Source organism: Thermobia domestica, chromosome 3, assembly GCF_964235325.1.
Source record: "Thermobia domestica chromosome 3, izTheDome1.hap1.1, whole genome shotgun sequence".
NCBI classification, from domain to species: domain Eukaryota; kingdom Metazoa; phylum Arthropoda; class Insecta; order Zygentoma; family Lepismatidae; genus Thermobia; species Thermobia domestica.
In genome coordinates, this window is record NC_137456.1 from 75019310 (window position 1) to 75037386 (window position 18077).

Genomic DNA, 18077 nt, shown 5'->3' on the forward strand with positions numbered 1-18077 from the left:
GAAATTTGAAATTACCATCGCAGTCCTTAATGCGGGGATGCAAATAACCACTCGCCCACTCGCTCGGAGCGGTGTGGGCGAGTATTTAATATCATACCGAAGCTAAGTAAATTATTTCTATTGTGGGATATGGGCCAGTAACTTTCTTTTTTGCGCTAGTAAAATTTTGTTGCTTATTTGCATCCCTGCCGTGAAAAGTATGAATTGAAAATTAATATAGGTTGTTTTCAAGTATTTTCACATATCATTCCCTTCTCTCGACCCTCATTCCTCACCATCCTTGCCTAAAAACCTAAGTTAGGCCAAGTTCTACTCATATACTGAAACTCATCATATTAGGTGCACCGGTCTAGGAGGATTTTAATTTTATTTGTATAGAAAATGCCCTTCTACCTTAAAACGGAAATGTCCAAAAACGCTGGAACATATATTTCCTTATTTTTAATAGGGAGTGTAAATACCGAGTTTAATTTTTCTAACTTGATGGGCTTGTGATATACTATATTTTGGTATAAAATGTTGAGCTTCTTCTACACCCTTAGGATAAACCCTGTGCAAAAACTAATGCGAATAAAACCTAAGCTAGGTCATGATCCACTCATATTATTCCAACGAATAGCAAATGCTTGCTGTGTTGAAGTAAATAAATAGTAAGTTCCATAGTTCATTCATTACAGGAAAGATACACGATTAAGGCAATATCCTCTTATATATTCATTATAAGAGGGTGTTGATTAAGGTCACTAATATATTAAGTAAAACTATCTAATTCGCATTTCAACTAATATTCTTTTTCTTTTTTTTAAATTTGGGCTGAAGTGACGTTGTGATCGAACTGAGCGAAGAAGTGCGCGCTTAATTCTATCAATACGTCAAAGCGGTGAAATACTGAACGGGAGTTTGATTATGTGTACAAGCTGTCTGCATGGAAGATGGGGAATACAGAAACAAAGCTTAATTTTCGTAAAGCTGTTGTTCATTTAACAACAAAAACCCAGGTAAAATAACATATGTGTATTGCATTATTAGAAAGTTGGTTGTGTTTGTAATGATATGAAATATTAGTTTGTAGCTAGGTTAAAGGGTGAACTGTAAACAACCTCCCGTAATCAATGGCAGCTGTTCGTGACAGCATAAAATCAAAACAAAGGACACTACTATTTATATTGGTGTAATTTAGTTTTGAAAATTGAGTGTTTTTATGGGTTGTTAATTTTATGATGGGTAGCAATAACAACTGTAACATTTGCAATCAGGAACAGCTAACCACCTCGTAGATTACGGGACCATTATGCGACAAAAATTACTTTATTCATGGTTTTGTTGAATATATTGTTCATTTGCATTGACGAAATAACTCAGGCGTATGATGAAAAGCGAACTTATCATTTATAACATTAGGCGTAGAATGTTTTTTGAAATTGATGTTACAGTTGGCAGTTGGAATATAAATACAGGATTTATGTTGAGAATAGGAACCTGAAAGTTAAACCATGATAAATATTTTAACAATCCAGTGGCTATTATGTCTAATGTCTTGAAAATCTTTTGTGCCATCTCAGTAAATGGAAAATTCATGTTATTTTTACTCTTTTGTCTGGTAATGTTCTCCTGGCACCTTATCAATTATTTTTGTGGGTGGAGTGGTAATGTGGGTGTGTTCCTTGTTGGCCTGATTACATTCACTTTAGGAGAGCTTACCGTTATGGTATGGTTACAGCGACCAAACATATGCTATAAAAGAAACAGTGAAAATAAGAGCATCAAACTTGTATTAAGTGGCCACAAAAAAAAAAAAAAAAAAAGCCACGTAAGGGTAGAGCGAAACTGGTGGGCTCGTGCGGGGGTGCGTCCGTAGAGAGCAGATGCATGAGTGATGATGGGTATGTGCGTGAACTAAGTCAATAAATACTGCATTGTTATGCTTTTACTGTCGAAAAACTTTCGAATGCATCTATGGTTACTGATCATAACTTAACAAACTGGTGACAGTTCTAGAATACTAGTCTGCCCACATGCGGGAAGGTGGGTTAGTAGCCAGGTCGATTCCTTTCTTTATGAAAGCTCAATACTCAGTTTACATAGTAATGCCGAGCGAGCCTAGGATTAGTATCGGGGTTTTCTTTCTTTAGGCATTACTGCTGTGTCGCCGGACCAATTTGAAAATCGAAAAAAGTACCAAAATGTACTGCATTCGGTTATATTTGGTTTGATTACATTACGTTACGTTAGATTACGTTATTAGGCTTGTAGTTTTACTATACGGATCCATAATATAAGAAGAAGAAGTAGTAGTAGTAGTAGTATGAGGAGGAGGAACGGTTTGAAGCCCCGCAGGGGTTAGTTGGATTCTCTTCTCGACATGAAATGGGCAAATTAAAGACTTACCCAAATTTTTCGTGCCCCTTTTACAATCTATGGATCCCTATAGTAAAACAAGTGTACCTCTCCACGAAATAGTCCATCCGCCTCTACATACAGTGCCGCTTATAACATCAGAAACAACCAAAAAATACAACCATTTTCTTAACTTTTACTATTCCCCTTTACCTGACTTTCACTCATTCTTCCTCACAAACTTAAATAAATTCTCCAATTGACTCGGTAAATTTCCTAAAATTGGTCCGGTGATACAGCAGTTAACCCCTTTCTTTATTATTACTGGGGGGTGTGGTGGCTCAGTGGTGGAGCGTTCACCTCCGGTGCTTGGGGTCCTTGGTTCGATCCCAGCTCGCGCCGTGTGGACTTTGTGGTGGACAAACACCGTTCTCGTGGGTTTTCTCGGAATTCCCCCGTTTCCTCCCACTTTCTTCATTCCACCATTTCATTCATATCTCATCATCACCGTCTCCTTTAGCCTAACCGGCATATGCGTGGGACGTAAAACAGATTTCATTTTTTCTTTATTATAACTCAATGGATGCGGACCAGTGTTCTAGAACCCTGCCAACATCCTGCACTGTTATGCAAATTCAGTACGTCATGGCTTATGGACTATTATGTGCTTACAAGCGTATACTTTGGATTAGAGTTTTTAACATTATTAGGGATGTCAGAGATAAATTCCCCATATATTTTAATTACTTATATTTCTCTTTTAAAATAACATTAGATGTTTCTTCTGCAAGTTTTAGAAAGCATGTTTCAGTAAACTGGGATAATACCATATTTTGTTTAAAGAAAATATTCATCCCAGTTTTTACTTTTTTCCCCTGTGATTTGAGATATTTATTCTGAAAATTGAGTTTTGAGTAGTAGTCCATGCTATTGATGTAGTTTTCATTTTGTTTATATTTGTGCATGAAGTAATTAGGTATGCTTTTTTAATAAAGTACGACAAACAGTCAAAAAGTTCCCGGAATGTTGTAGTTGCAAGCATATTGGGTCTTGTACTATATAGTCTTCAGGTTGCCTAACTTACGAATTTGAAAAGTGTAAACAGCAGGGTTGGTTGGTTTAAACCAAGGTGGTTTAAACCATCGTTTAAACCTTGGTTTAAACCAGCTGTTTTTTTCTTCATAAAAACCAACGTTTAAACCAAAAACGAAAAATGTTCGTAAAAGTGTAAGGGTTCGTAAAATCTTGATGAACATACATTTGTGGGTTATCACGTTTCACTCCGGTATATTATTCGTATTATATTCAGACTTAAATTCCCCATCCAATACTCAAAGAGATTATGCTACAAAAGCAACTTTTGTTCTTTTTCTAAGTTTATGAATGTGTCTTTTGTGTTTTTTTATAGTTATTATTGCTATGCAATTGCTATCAAAGAAAAATTCTAAATATTGTTTCGTTTTGATAATGTTTACTGTTGGTAAAATACATCGAAGTGCCGTATTTTTTTTTGGAGGGGGGGAGGAGGGAACCACGACAGGCATTTAATCAGAAGTATCTTTGGCATCTATTTATGTATAAATGGATCAGAACCAAAGTGGACTCAAATAATTCGTATCTTTATTCACTTTTCTTACTGATATGTAAATTAAGTCGTTGTATTTCTTTAACTTGGACTAATAACAGTTGTTGTTAACTAACTTAAACTAAATTAGTTCCGTACTCTGTAGTACTTTGAAATTGTCCATATGTAATTCTGTATAATGGTTTCACTTGTGCAACTGTTTATCTTTTTGTCCTTCTGAAATGACTCTTGACGACTATATTAACAAGTATGTAAAGATCAATACAACGTATTTTTATCAGGAGTCCTTTGTGAGTGAGTCGTCAGACGTATCGCTAGTTAATCCCGGTTTCGAGTTCAGATGGAGGACAATTTCGGATGTAAGCCGAGAAGCGGTTTGGATTTCGCTTTAAGCTTATATAACCCCTTCCATCATAACCCGGTTGTTGTATAATAACAACAATGCGAAACAAACTTATTTCTGTCCGTATGTGATATAAACACATAGAGCAAATTATTTAAACCAAAAAAAAAACCTTGGTTTAAAAAAAAAAACGTGTTTAAACCAATAAAGCTGGTTTTTTGTTTTTTTCAATAAAAACCATGGTTTTTGCCAACCCTGGTAAACAGGTCATAACAGGCAATGTACGAGTAGTGTAGAAGAATGGAGGAGTGTGTGTGTGTGTGTGTGATGATTAATTGCAGCAATATCGCAGTTCGAGCAACACGGAAACATCAAGTTCTTATTAAGTTGGGAAAATCTGTTTCTCACACACACTTTAATACCGGTAGTTTTAAAAACAGTTTACGGTGATAATACTTTAAGAAAAGATGGGCCTCAAAGGCACCAGTTTGGCCCCCGTAGAAGAGATCAAAACCAACGCGACGATTGAACTTCAAAAAAATACCAAAAGAGGGCTTTCGTCACTGTTTCTAGCAATGGTAGGAACAATTGAGCAAGTGTGTGTGTGTTCTTTTGAAAGTGCATACTATCAAGGCGATTAAATAAATGTGTACTTATATTGTGGTAATAAACAGCTATAACAAAATTCCAGGATCTACATTCATTGCTCCTTGTACGGTACTTCAAAACAATAGCATTTAGGTTTTTGTAGTATTGAATGTTCGAATATTAGCGTGAATAAATTCATATTTCCTTTGTTGTTAGGTTTGTAATGCGGAGTGAACTTCCGTACATTGTACCCGTGTTAACCATCTTAACCAAGCCTAAGTTATTAAACTATTCTGTACTCTATATTTTACTGAGTTAACTGAATTTTTGTGATATCTCGCCGCAGTGATACACTTTAAGAGATAAACTCTCAACGCCTTTTGAATCCTTAATTTTTAACTCAGAACTACCACGTCACAGAGTGTTATCACGACTTGTATTTTCCCCTGATTTTGTCTTTTTAAAAGTGTTGTTAGTTCATATATATATATATATATATTTTTTTTTCTTTTCTAAAATAAATACATCTTTAATTTGTAATGGATACATTTTCGTCTTATAACGGAGTTTTTCTTTTAGGTGATTGATGCAAATGATGACACTTTCTGGGATCAGTTTTGGTCAGAAAATGTCACAAGCGTACAAGATGTTTTCACATTGGTACCTGCGCCTGAGATTCGAGCCCTGCGGGAGGAGGCGCCTTCCAACTTGGCAACCTTATGTTATAAAGCTGTGGAGAAGTTAGTTAAGGCTGTAGACTCCAGTTGTAGAACACAACTGGAGCAACAAACAGGTAAGGAAAACATTATTACTTCAGTATGTTAAACAACAATGCTAATGGGAAGTTGCAGAAGTTGGTATTAACACTGGATAGTGAACGAATATGGCTCTGAAATACGTGACTCTAAGTGTACCTAATTCAATCAGAAAAAGTGCGAATTTACGAGGTGTGTTCAAAACGTATTGAACTTTATTTTTTCACGACCAATGAAGGCAGGAGACTGTCGGATTTCAGTTTTTTGTAAAATGACAGAAACATTTGAGCAGCGATATTGCATCAAAGTATTTCGGATTTACAAATCATTAAATGTACAGGGTTATTCAAAAAGAAAGAACAGATTTTAAACATTTATTTCTTCCAAACTACAAAAGATAGAAACATGATTCGAACGTTACTTGATTAAGAAAAGTTTACAATTTATTGTTAATAATTATGGTGTGCATTCAATATGGGCACCGTGTGTTACACGACAAATGTCAAAATGGTGGCTCATTTCTTGCCACACACGAATCAGCTGGTCTCTAGTTATCGAATTCACAGCTTCAACAATTCGATGTCTTAGACCTTCAAGAGTGTCAGGCATAGGAGGGATAAAAACTGGAATGTTAAGTTCTTTGCTTGCTCGTGATGTGGATTTCTTTGGGCTCCTTTCGTAAAGTGTACGAATACGCTCGACATTCTCGTTCGATATGCGTGGACATCCCGTGCTTTTCCCTTTGTAGATGCAACCATCTTCTACGAATTTTCGATACCAGTCGTAAATTTGCTTATGATGCGGCGGTTGTTTATTAAATTGACGGCGAAATGCTCGCTGAACTGCAACAATGGACTCAAGTTTTGCCAATTGTAGCACACAAAAAGACTTCTCCTGTGATGACGCCGCTATTTCACTACATGCAAACAACAACAAACAACAGCGCCAATGCGGCCGTGATTGGAACTTCTATCCGGGCTGTTTAAATTGTAAACTTTTCTTAATCAAGTAACGTTCGAATCATGTTTCTATCTTTCGTAGTTTGGAAGAAATAAATGTTTGAAATCTATTCTTTCTTTTTGAATAACCCTGTATATTTGCCAACCAGTTTCGATAGTTTTTGAACACGTCTCGTATGGCGGAAAATATTGTATCCGTAGGTTTTCTCTAGGTTCTCCGCTTTCTTTTCATTCCACCAACCCTGTCAGAGGTGTATTCCGAAACTGACTTTCGTGGCTTAGGCGTAGAAGATTCGTCTCTGGTTCGTGGGGTTCCTGGTTCGGCTCGCGGCAAATGAGCTTTATGATGGACAAACACCATGTGCGAGAATTCTCCCGTTTCCTCCAGCTTTCTTTATTCCATAATTTCATTTATCACCACCGTTACCGTCTCCCTTAACCTCGGTGCATAACTGTAGGACGTTAAACTAGAAATTTTATTTTGTTCAAGAAGAACTGATGTGATGGCAACATTTCATACATTTTTCACCTGTGAATGAAAACATAATAATCATTCATTTATTTCTTTTTATAGCCATTTTTATTCTATTTCTCCTTAGCGATACTTCCTGTTACAGGGTGTCTATTGGTCACGAAAGTCACAAATGTCACGAAAAAGTCACGAAATCGGAAAACGGTCATGAAAGTCACGAAATTTAGCTTTGGGGTCACGATTTTTTTTAACTGTACGAATGTAAGTACAGATTGGAAAAACTTTGTTCTATAAAACGTCAAAATTCACCACCAAAAATGTCCATGGTCGGGTTTAGACGCTACCAAATTGCAAGCAAAGTACGTTTCTATCGCATGGATGAAAATTTGGCCTAATTCGTACCCAAATTCGCTCTTGAAAATGTTAGGAAATTTTATGATTTGGTAAAGAAAAGGTCACGAAAAAGTCACGAAATTTCATTTTGGAATTTTAGTAGACATCCTGTGTTAGACTGACTGTCCCCTAAGTTCTTTTGCGTATCATATGTTAATATTTCAACATCAGAAAATATATATATATATATATATATATATATATATATATACGTTGCACGTTCCATCTCAAAGTGGGAAAAAACCGTGCAGAATCAAATATTTTTATAAGAAAGGAATGTCATTAAAAGATATTAATGGAGATGTTATGGTAAAATGTCATTTCTAGCTTTATGTCTCGTGATTATGCCGTATTAGCTAAAAGAGACGAATGATAAACACGTGAGCTTCGTTTCACGGTGTGAAACTACGCTAGGATTCCAAACTATGGCAATTCAATATTCAAACTTGAAGTTGTACTCCCATGCGCAAAAAATATTGCGCGTATACTGTAACTCACAATTTTTCGCAATTATTCCATTTTCCATATGTTCATTGGTAAAATTCAGTTATTAGTACGTGGAGATAATAGAAAGCAATCCATCTAAGGAGATATTTCCAAAAAATATAATAAAATAATAAAAATGTAAGCAAAAAACAAAATTATGTTCGGTTTTGTGTATACTGGCAATAATGTTTTCGAGGGAATTTTTGGAGTAGCACAGCACGATTGCAGAGGGAATAACAAGATTAGTAGGAGAACAGCTGAATCAAGGAACTGGAAATTGGAGCAACATATTGCATTTATTGGCTTAAATCTAGGGTGTAAATTGTCTGCCAAATATAAATTAGCTTCTGTAAGCAAGATGTTATACGGAAAATATAAACAAAGAGAAAAACTGTTGTCTTAAGTTTGGAAGTGACATGCTCTATAGCCATGAGCATTTATTTCTTAAGAAAAAGATAGGCAACAAAAGAAAATTTGTGTGGTCAAGTGGGTAGAGTAACGGACTAGTAACTTTTATACTGTTTTGACACCAGATCGAATCCCATCCGGTCCTGTTCAATTTTTTTTCTTTACAAAACATTGTAGAAAGTGTATAATTTTTAAGTTAATAAGAAACGAAATAATATAATAATGAAATAACTTTTTGTTTTCCTGATGACGTATTTATTCAGAATTAGCTTACTATTTATTACTAATAGCGATTGTTTTTAGTTTATGGTATGGTATGCTTAACCGTTCCCTCTCCGTTTTTACACAGCTTCAACTCACTGCGAGTGTCTGTGAGTCAGGAACAGGAAAAAACAAAACAAGAGCAACTTGCAGCTTTACACACAGCGTGAGGAACACAGTCACAGCGATAGCTCGTTGTCATGAAGAAAAAAATTGTTCTAGTGTTTCTGTGTGTGTGTTTCTTTTTAAAGTATTGACTCTCTCTCTCTCTCCTTTTGTTTCATATCCACAAGGGCAAGAAATGCAAGTCTGTGTGAAAAAAAAAATCAAGAGTGCTTTCTTTAAACAAAACTAAATTTTACAGCTCTCTTTGTGAGGAACGCGAATGCTTCCAAAAGATGCCATGAATATTACCTATAATCGTACCGAATTATACAGTAGCGTGAAAAACTGATAATAAAATTATGTAACATGCATAAGCTTTTTTTTTTTTTTTTTTTTTTTAGAGTAACCACACATTAAACATAACAAATTAAATTTTTGGGATTACGAATTATCACATTACGTGTCGGTGTAGGCCTATTCGTTTTCACATTCGAGCGACGAAAAAAGAAAGTGTGGTGATAGTTATAAAAACCGAATACCAGATTTCAATAAATTCAAGTTACATGGCTCCTACATAGCGAAAAAAATGATTTTTCGATGTCTGTCCATCTATTTGTCTCTCGGTTCGTCACGCTTTTACACGCACTCAAATAGAGGCCATACTGTTCAACGTATCTGCACCGAATTCTAGACATAACGTTTTAGTAACATAATATCTTTCGAATTTTATGTCCTTCGACACTTAAAAGCAAGGGTAATTTACTGAAGGATTAAAATTTAAAATAATTCTATTTTCTGAAATAAAAAAAAAGCTGTGACGATTTTATTTACTTTTGATAAATATATATTTTATTAACAAATCTCCACCACATATGAATAATTTTTCTGAAAAAATATATATGGTGTAATTTACTGTATGGTATGCGTTCTTTTTGCACAATTTTCTCAACCACATTTCATAAATAAACGTATCATTAATTACCTAACAATATGTCAACTCGTTGGAAGGAGTAGCTTAATCTTAGGGTGAGCTTTCCCCCGATGGTTTTCCCATTAACGCCTCAGGCAATTTTGTTCATATTTCGTAAAAAAAAAATTCATTAATAAACTAACATAGAGCATAAATAGTTTATTCCGATAACATACAGAAGAAGTGGTTTTCTCAAGGGTTGATTTTTTTTTGGACAATTGTCTCAGTTATTACTGAAATTTGTATTTTTACTGAAATTTGTTCTAATTTCAGTAAAAATATTTTCTGTAATAATCTTACAATATGGTATAACTCGCTTGTTCCGAAAAGAAAAATCCAAAAGAGATAGTTTACTTTGATAGTGAAATTTTTCCCGACGATTTGCTTAAAAATTACTTGATATACTGTCAAAATTACAGATAGAAGAGTTTACCTTTGGGGGTAAGCTTTTCCCGATGACCTTCCTAAAAACAACTCAGGAGATGTTTGTAGTTCATATTTTATAAATACGTATTACATAAATAACCTAGCTATATGGTATAATTCCCTCATCCGGAAAATCTAGAAATGGTATATTACTTTTGACAGTAAGTTTTACCCTGCGATTTTCTCAAGAACGACTCAGGTGATTGTGTTCGTATTTCATAAATAAATGTTTTATGAAAACACTAACAATATAGCATAGCTCGTTTATACTGAAAAGATCCACAAGGGATAATTTATTCTTGGGGGTGACTTTTTGCATAATTTTCTCAGAAATTACTCAGACGCTTTTGCTTATAGTTCACATACAATTATATCCTTTATAATTCTAATATATGGATCAAGTTATTTCTAACGGAAATATGACCAATGGGTACTTTACTTTTGGGCCTGAAGTTTCTTCTAGCAAAGTTTTCCAAAACATTATTGTATTCGCAATTTCCCAAATAAATGTATCAATAACAGTTGCAGCCTAACATAAGTCAGTGTAAAATATTCGAGCGAGAAAGTACAGTGCGTTTACTCCGTACCCTTTCTTAAATATATTTTTAAATGTTACACCTAATCACAATTTTCCGAACAAAATCGAAACTTCTTTTTAAATGTGCCTTGTTGTGGTCAAATGGTTCAAGTGCATTGGTTCTGGATTAGATTTCCAGTGAGAGCTAGTGTATCTTCATCCAAGAGATGTGACACGTCGGTGCAAAGAAGAAAGTGTTTAAATAAGCCTAACCAAGCTAATCAACAAAAGAAATAATACAATGTTACGAAATTATCGTAGAAACGTTGTTAATATTAGGTAGGTTCGACTGGAATGCCCAAACAATTGTCAATTCCAAAGGTCTTTGTTTTCGTCCGGCGGGAGCTCATGTGGTTCGGATTTCACGTTAATCAGTAGGTCCACGTCTCATATAGCCTTGCTGCTGAAAGGGACGATAAACTCAAAATCACATCACACATCTTTGTTTTCGCCTTTGTTTTAGCTCATAAATGTCTCTGTTCATAAGCTCCTTAGTGGTTAGCGTACGCGCATTTGGTGTGGAAGACCCGGCTTCGATTCCCGGCGAAAGCTCACGTGGTTCGGAGTCCACGTTAATCAGTAGGCCGACGTCTCATATAGCTTCGTTGCTGAACGAGACGTTAAACTCAAACTCAATGTCTTTATTCATAAATGTCTTTGTGTATGGTTTTTCATATACGTGGCATTGACATTAAATTTTGATTTCTACGCCATATGTATCTAATTACATACACACCTATAGAACGAACACAACAAACTTGGAATATCTACATTGTTTGCGTATGGAAAATAATCACGCTCTACTGTACAGGACAGCCGTGTGTATGGAATTCCATACACATGGCAATCAACGTATTAAGAAATGCATAATAATAAGAATTATTATTATTATTATTATTATTATTATTATTATTATTATTATTATTATTATTACTATTATTAATAATAATAATAATAATAATAATAATAATAATAATAATAATAATAATAATAAACAGAAAACGATACGATCACTTACATCTATATTATAAAAGAGAACGTACAAATCCTTTGTTCCCTCATCACGCTAATACGGCTGAACCAATTTCTTTCATTTTTGGGGGGTTATTAGGATTTGGACCCTAGATGGTTTTTATCATATCACTTTAATTTTTAATTACCAGTGTCTTGAGATAATTGACCATTCAAGTGTCCATAACGTACAAATCCTTTGTTAGTTCATCATAGGTATAAAAATAAACGTATTTATATGCAACCCGCATGACCGTGTCACTCGGCGGGTTAACATAAATGACAGGCGCTATAATGTTAACATTTAATGCAATCTTCTATGGTTTTTATCATATCACTTGAAAGCGAAAAAGTAAAAATTATCTAAGTAACAAAGTTTATTGCGTTCCGGGGTGACCGCAGCGAAGCGGGGCGGGTTAACATAAATGACAGGCGATATAATGTTAACATTTACTGCAATCTTCTATGGTTTTTATCATATCACTTGAAAGCGAAAAAGTAAAAATTATCTAAGTAACAACGTTTATTGCGTTCCGGGGTGACCGCAGCGAAGCGGGGTGAACGCTGCTAGTAATTTATAAATATAAGTTAACATTTAATAAGCATATAACTGCAATGGAATTAAGTTGTTTTCCTCTCTCCCTGAACGCTACAGCCCTTATTGTTCTAAGGCGTAGAAGAGAACTTGTGGCACCCACGATTTGGGGCGGTGTGTGGTCACAACTTGGTATCCCTTTGTTGTTAGTCCTAGCTTTCTAGACAGATGCAGTTATTACCGGTAGAATATACAAGCAAATAGACTTTTGTATTACTATTAAAGTAAATAATTACACTCATTCCTTCAATGTGATACTTGTGGTTGCTTAACCGTATACAGACAGCTGATCCATTGAAAAATCGTTAATAATAATAATAATAATAATAATAATAATAATAATAATAATAATAATAATAATAATAATAATAAATAACAGGAACTCGACAAATATTCTTGCAAATAATAGGAAAAAGTTTGCGTCACACTGTTCACTTTGCTGGACACACCAGTGTGGCACGTTATACCGATTGTGGCACACTGGAATATAGGGTATGTTTTTTTTTTTTTTTTTTCAACTATTCCAACTGCTTCAATTGAAATGGGTCTATAATAATAAGAGAATGCATTTAGTCTTCTTACCCTTCAATTTAGAAATAAGGTTCGCGAGAATTTCATAAAAGAATAATATACTCAGAATTGTATATAGTAGTTTGTTTTATTCGAAATTACATACTTCCTGCAACTGTTTTTTGATTGAAATGATTTGAAATGAAATTTTTAAGTTTTACGTCCCACGATTATGCCGGATAGGCTAAAGGAGACAGTGGTGATAAGAAATGAATGAAATGGTGGAATGAAAAAAGTGGGATAAAACGGGAGAACCTCGAGAAAACCCACACACACAGTGTTTGTCCAGCACAAGGTTCACTTGGCGCGAGCATAGATCGAACCAAAGACTCCATGCACCAAAGGTGAACGCTCTACCACTGAAACACCGTGGTCTCTGAAATTACTTATGGAACTACCGAGAACTATGCTGTAATATTTGAATGTGCTTCAAGTTTACAATAATTAGTTTAGTTAAATTCATTATTAACAATTAAATAATTTCATTCATTATTAACAGGTAAATGCTGCTGATGCAAAGACTTAAATCTAGCGATACCGCGAGCGTAAGTATTAAACAGAGGGATTTTAAAGGGCTCCCTGAGCTGGGGGCCCTGGGCTCCATTGGCTCCGCCCTTAATCCGCTAATGCCTATAGATTATAAATTAAAGGGGACGGGCCGGGTCCGTTCTAAAAATTCCGGCCCGTGCAGACCTCTAGCTCCTGTGTATATGCTATCTGAAAATACAGTAGAGTTTCGCTTATCCGACATAAAACAGGCAGGCAGAACGCCGGATAATATGGATGTGTTAAGGAAAGACCTATAAAAAGTCAAACTATGATATAATTTTACACATTACGCATCTAATTATCATCTTTGCAAGAAACAAATATAATGCATTGACTCAGTGACGTATCCAGCGTGAGGTCCTGGAAGCTGTCCCTTACCAAACCTCAAGCACTTTTTAATAAACCTACTTTTTCCCTTTTGAGTTTTTTTTTATTTATGTCAGATTACTTTGAGTCAGTGTCCAAACTGTGGACAATGCGTTGTTGTTATAATTCTAACAAGTAACACTTCCCAAGTGTAACACTCCGATTTTGATAAAATTTGGCAGGTAGATACTATACATAAAATAAACAAATAAGTGCTTTTTTATTTTTTTTGCTGAAAAAAGGGTTTTAGGGGGCAAAAGCCCTCACCCAAAATTTGAAAGTTGACGCTCGAAAGGCAAAAACAAGTGGACCAAAGTGAACGAAATCGTGAACAGATATTGCGGACATAAAATTAGAGAATACGTGTTTTGTATTTTCCTGGAAAAAATGGTTAGGTGGGGCACAGATCCCTCCAAACCTTTGATCATGAAATATCAAAAGTGCTAATAACAGTATGTCAGAAGTGCCTAAATTTACATGAAGAATTGGAACAAAACTTTGTGTTAGGACAATATGCAAAAAATAAACAAATTCGGCTTTTTTATTTCCTGCGAAAAAACGGTTTTAGAGGACAAAAGGTCCCCCGCATGAATTTTGAAATTTGACGCAAGAAAGGGAAGAAAAAATGTACCGAACTGAATGAAATTGTTCACAAATGTTGTAGAGGTAAGATGAGGAAATACGTGCTTCGTATTTTCCTGAAAAGAGAAAAAAACCTTTTGAGTGGACCGAGGCGTTGAGTGTCGGAAGGATTGGACCGAAGCGAATGAAATTGTCTGTAGATATTGAATATGAAAAATAAAGCCTTTCGTGTTTCACAAGTGTCTCCATCAGATTTCTTCAAATTTGGCAGATCAACAACAAGCACAAACAGTATAGCGTATTTTGTAGTATTTTACGAGGCAACTTTAACCCTTACAATGTTTTTCCGCATAAACAAAAACACGTGCCGATTAATTTCCTGTTTGCTGTTGATGTGCCAAAATTGATAGGGACATCTTTAAAACACGAAAGTCCTTATTTTACATACAGTCTATACAATATCTACACACAATTTCATTTGCTTCGGTCCACTCCTTCCTGCACTTTTACGGTAATATTAACTTTTTTTGGAGGGGCTCTAGGCCCCAACACTGTTTTTTCATACAAATTAAAATGCATTCCATTTATTGTTTTGCAAATTGTCCCTATACGAAGTTTCGTTGCAATTCTCCATACTCTTTAGGAACTTCTGACGTATACATACTTATTTGCACTTTTGATATTTCCTAATCAACAGCTTAGAAGGTCCGTGCCCCACTCAATCGCTTTTTTTCAGGAAAATACGAAACACAATTACCTCAATTTACGTCTAGAATATCTGTGCACGATTTCAAAATTTTGGGTGGAGAATTCTGCCCCCTAAAACCAATTTTTCGCAGAAAATAAACCCGTATTTTTTTTTTTTTTTTTTTTTTTTTTTTTTTTTTTGTATTGTCCCTACACAATGTGTCGTTCCAATTCTTCATGTCCTTTAAGCACTTCTTACATACTGTTATTAGCACTTTTGATATTTCACGATCAAAGTTTTGGAGGGGTCTGTACGTTTTTTTTTTTTTTTTTTTTTTTTTTTTCAGGAAAATACGGAACCTATATTCCCTCATTTTTCGTCAACAATATCTGTGCACAATTTAATTCATTTCGGTTCACTTCTTCTTGCCTTTCGGGCGTCAACTTTCATCATTTTGGATGGGGGATTTTGTCCCTTAAAACAGGCATTCGTTTAGTTTTTGCGTATTGTCCATACACAATGTGTCATCGGAATTCTTCGTCCTTTACACACATCAGACATATTGTTACTAGCACTTTTGATATTTCATGATCAAAGGTTTGGAGGGGTCTGCGTCCCACCTAACCGTTTTTTCCAGGAAAATACAAAACACGTATTCCTTCATTTTACGTCTGCCATATCTGTGCACAATTTCGTACACTTTGGTCCACTTGTTTTTGTCTTTCGGGCGTCAACTTTCAAAATTTTGGGTGAGTGCTTTTGCCCCCGTAAAACAGTTTTTCCGCAGAAAATAAAAAAAAAAAACATGTATTCGTTTATTTTATGTGTAGTATCTGCCTGTCAAATTTTATCAAAATCGGAGTGTTACACTTGGAAAGTGTTACTTGTAAGAATATACCGTAATGCCATTGATACCAGGTTGAATTAAAGAACACTTTTAAATGGGATTACAATTTCGTTTCCGGTCTGTTTATTACATTACTGTATTAGAACGATACACTCATTGCCATTTGCTATTTTTTTATGTGATATACGTAGCAAACAGTTTTCCTTACATGTCTCTAGAAAATATTTTTTGATTTCGTGTGAGTTAGAATTAAGTTTGACCGGTTCATAAATGACAAGTAAGAAACGTTTAAGAGAAATACAGAATTGTTGCATTATTATTATTATTATTATTATTATTATTATTATTATTATTATTATTATTATTATTATTATTATTATTATTTTTATTATTATTATTATTATTATTGATATTTTGGAAACATTAGAATTACGTACTTACGAGGATTCGTGTCGGGTCCCCTCCGAAAAGAAAAGCTGGATATGTGCCTGCACTGAATGATAGACGTATGAGTCAAGGTATAGACGAGCGTGCTAGGCGATCGAGTCCGGAGCATCAGAAACAGATTAAGACCACAACTTGCAGTTCTTCTTGCCGATTGATGCTGCTTTTTACCTGCTATGATATGTCGGATAATAATGTGAAATAAACGAAGGTCAAGACCATGGTGTATTGGTGTTTCATGCACCTAAACCTGTAAAATATTTGTGCCGAAAACATCTTTCACTCACTAGCTAAATTTGAGGGTATGATCGCTCATCTTGCCTTATAAAGTATAGTCTTATAAAGAATATATATAGCATAATAAAAACCTAAAGACCAAATTCAATGATTATCTATAGTTTTATTTTTTAATAACGGGAAACTTGTTTATTTCATCACGATAAATCATGTTTGATACTAAGATATATATTTTTCATACTTTATTGGAGATTTTTTTTTTTTTTTCAAGAAAAGAGGATGATAAAGGAAGCTATACAACACCATAAACTGAAAGCAATCGGTATTACTAATAGTACACTAATTCTAAATAAATACGTCATCAGAGGAAACAAAAAGTTATTTCCTAATTGTATTGTTTCAGTTTTATTAACATAAAAATTATACACTTTCTACAATGTTTTGTAAAGAAAAAAAAATTGAACAGGACCGGATGGGATTCGATCTAGTGTCAAAACAGTATAAGAATTACTAGTCCGTTACTCTACCCACTTGACCACACAAATTTCCTTTTGTTACTTATCTTTTTCTTAAGAAATAAATGCTCATGGCTATAGAGCATGTCACTTCCAAACTTAAGACAACAGTTTTTCTCTTTGTTTATATTTTCCGTATAACATCTTGCTTACAGAAGCTAATTTATATTTGGCAGACAATTTACACCCTAGATTTAAGCCAATAAATGCAATATGTTGCTCCAATTTCCAGTTCCTTGATTCAGCTTTTCTCCTACTAATCTTGTTATTCCCTCTGCAATCGTGCTGTGCTACTCCAAAAATTCCCTCGAAAACATTATTGCCAGTATACACAAAACCGAACATAATTTTGTTTTTTGCTTATATTTTTATTATTTTATTATATTTTTTGGAAATATCTCCTTAGATGGATTGCTTTCTATTATCTCCACGTACTAATAACTGAATTTTACCAATAAACATATGGAAAATGGAATAATTGCGAAAAATTGTGAGTTACAGTATACGCGCAATATTTTTTGCGCATGGGAGTACATGTATAACTACTGATTGCAATAATAAGATCAAGTATAGAACCTGTTCCTTGGACGCTGAATCCATATCAGAATGCCATTACTGGCCATGTCTTACTGTTTTTGTTCCTTGGCGATAAAGGTTAAAATCGGAAATCGTTAATTCGAACCACTTCTAGTTTGAATAGATGGTTAAGGGAGGAATTGATTGCAAAAAACTGCGTCTCGATATCGTTTTTACTATACGAAAATCAGTATTAGAACCGGAAATAGAGTAAATTTCAGACATTTCCGGTTTAACGTCCGTGGACTGTGATAATAGGTTTTCTTGACTCCATGAATCAATTGCAGATAACAGCGTGTCGCTGTCTAGTATCACTTTGTTCTATGGTGATAAATGTTGAAACCGGAAATTGTTAATTTTAATTACTTCCGTATTCGATAGAGGGTTAAGGGAAGAGATAAAACCTACTTTTGAGAAGTTAAATCGATTCCA

General features: G+C 34.7%; 1 protein-coding gene across 2 annotated transcripts in view; it reads left to right on the forward strand.

The window, feature by feature from the left end:
• The first annotated feature begins 857 nt into the window (after window positions 1-857).
• LOC145680522 (protein HID1) overlaps window positions 858-18077 on the forward strand; it is an 89295-nt gene continuing 72075 nt past the window's right edge. For both annotated transcript variants that reach the window (XM_081751128.1, XM_081751129.1), the window contains exons 1-2: window positions 858-998; window positions 5433-5646. In XM_081751128.1, the coding sequence (XP_081607254.1) occupies window positions 933-998; window positions 5433-5646 (280 nt within the window). In that variant the 5' untranslated portion in view covers window positions 858-932. The remainder of the gene's footprint in view (window positions 999-5432; window positions 5647-18077) is intronic.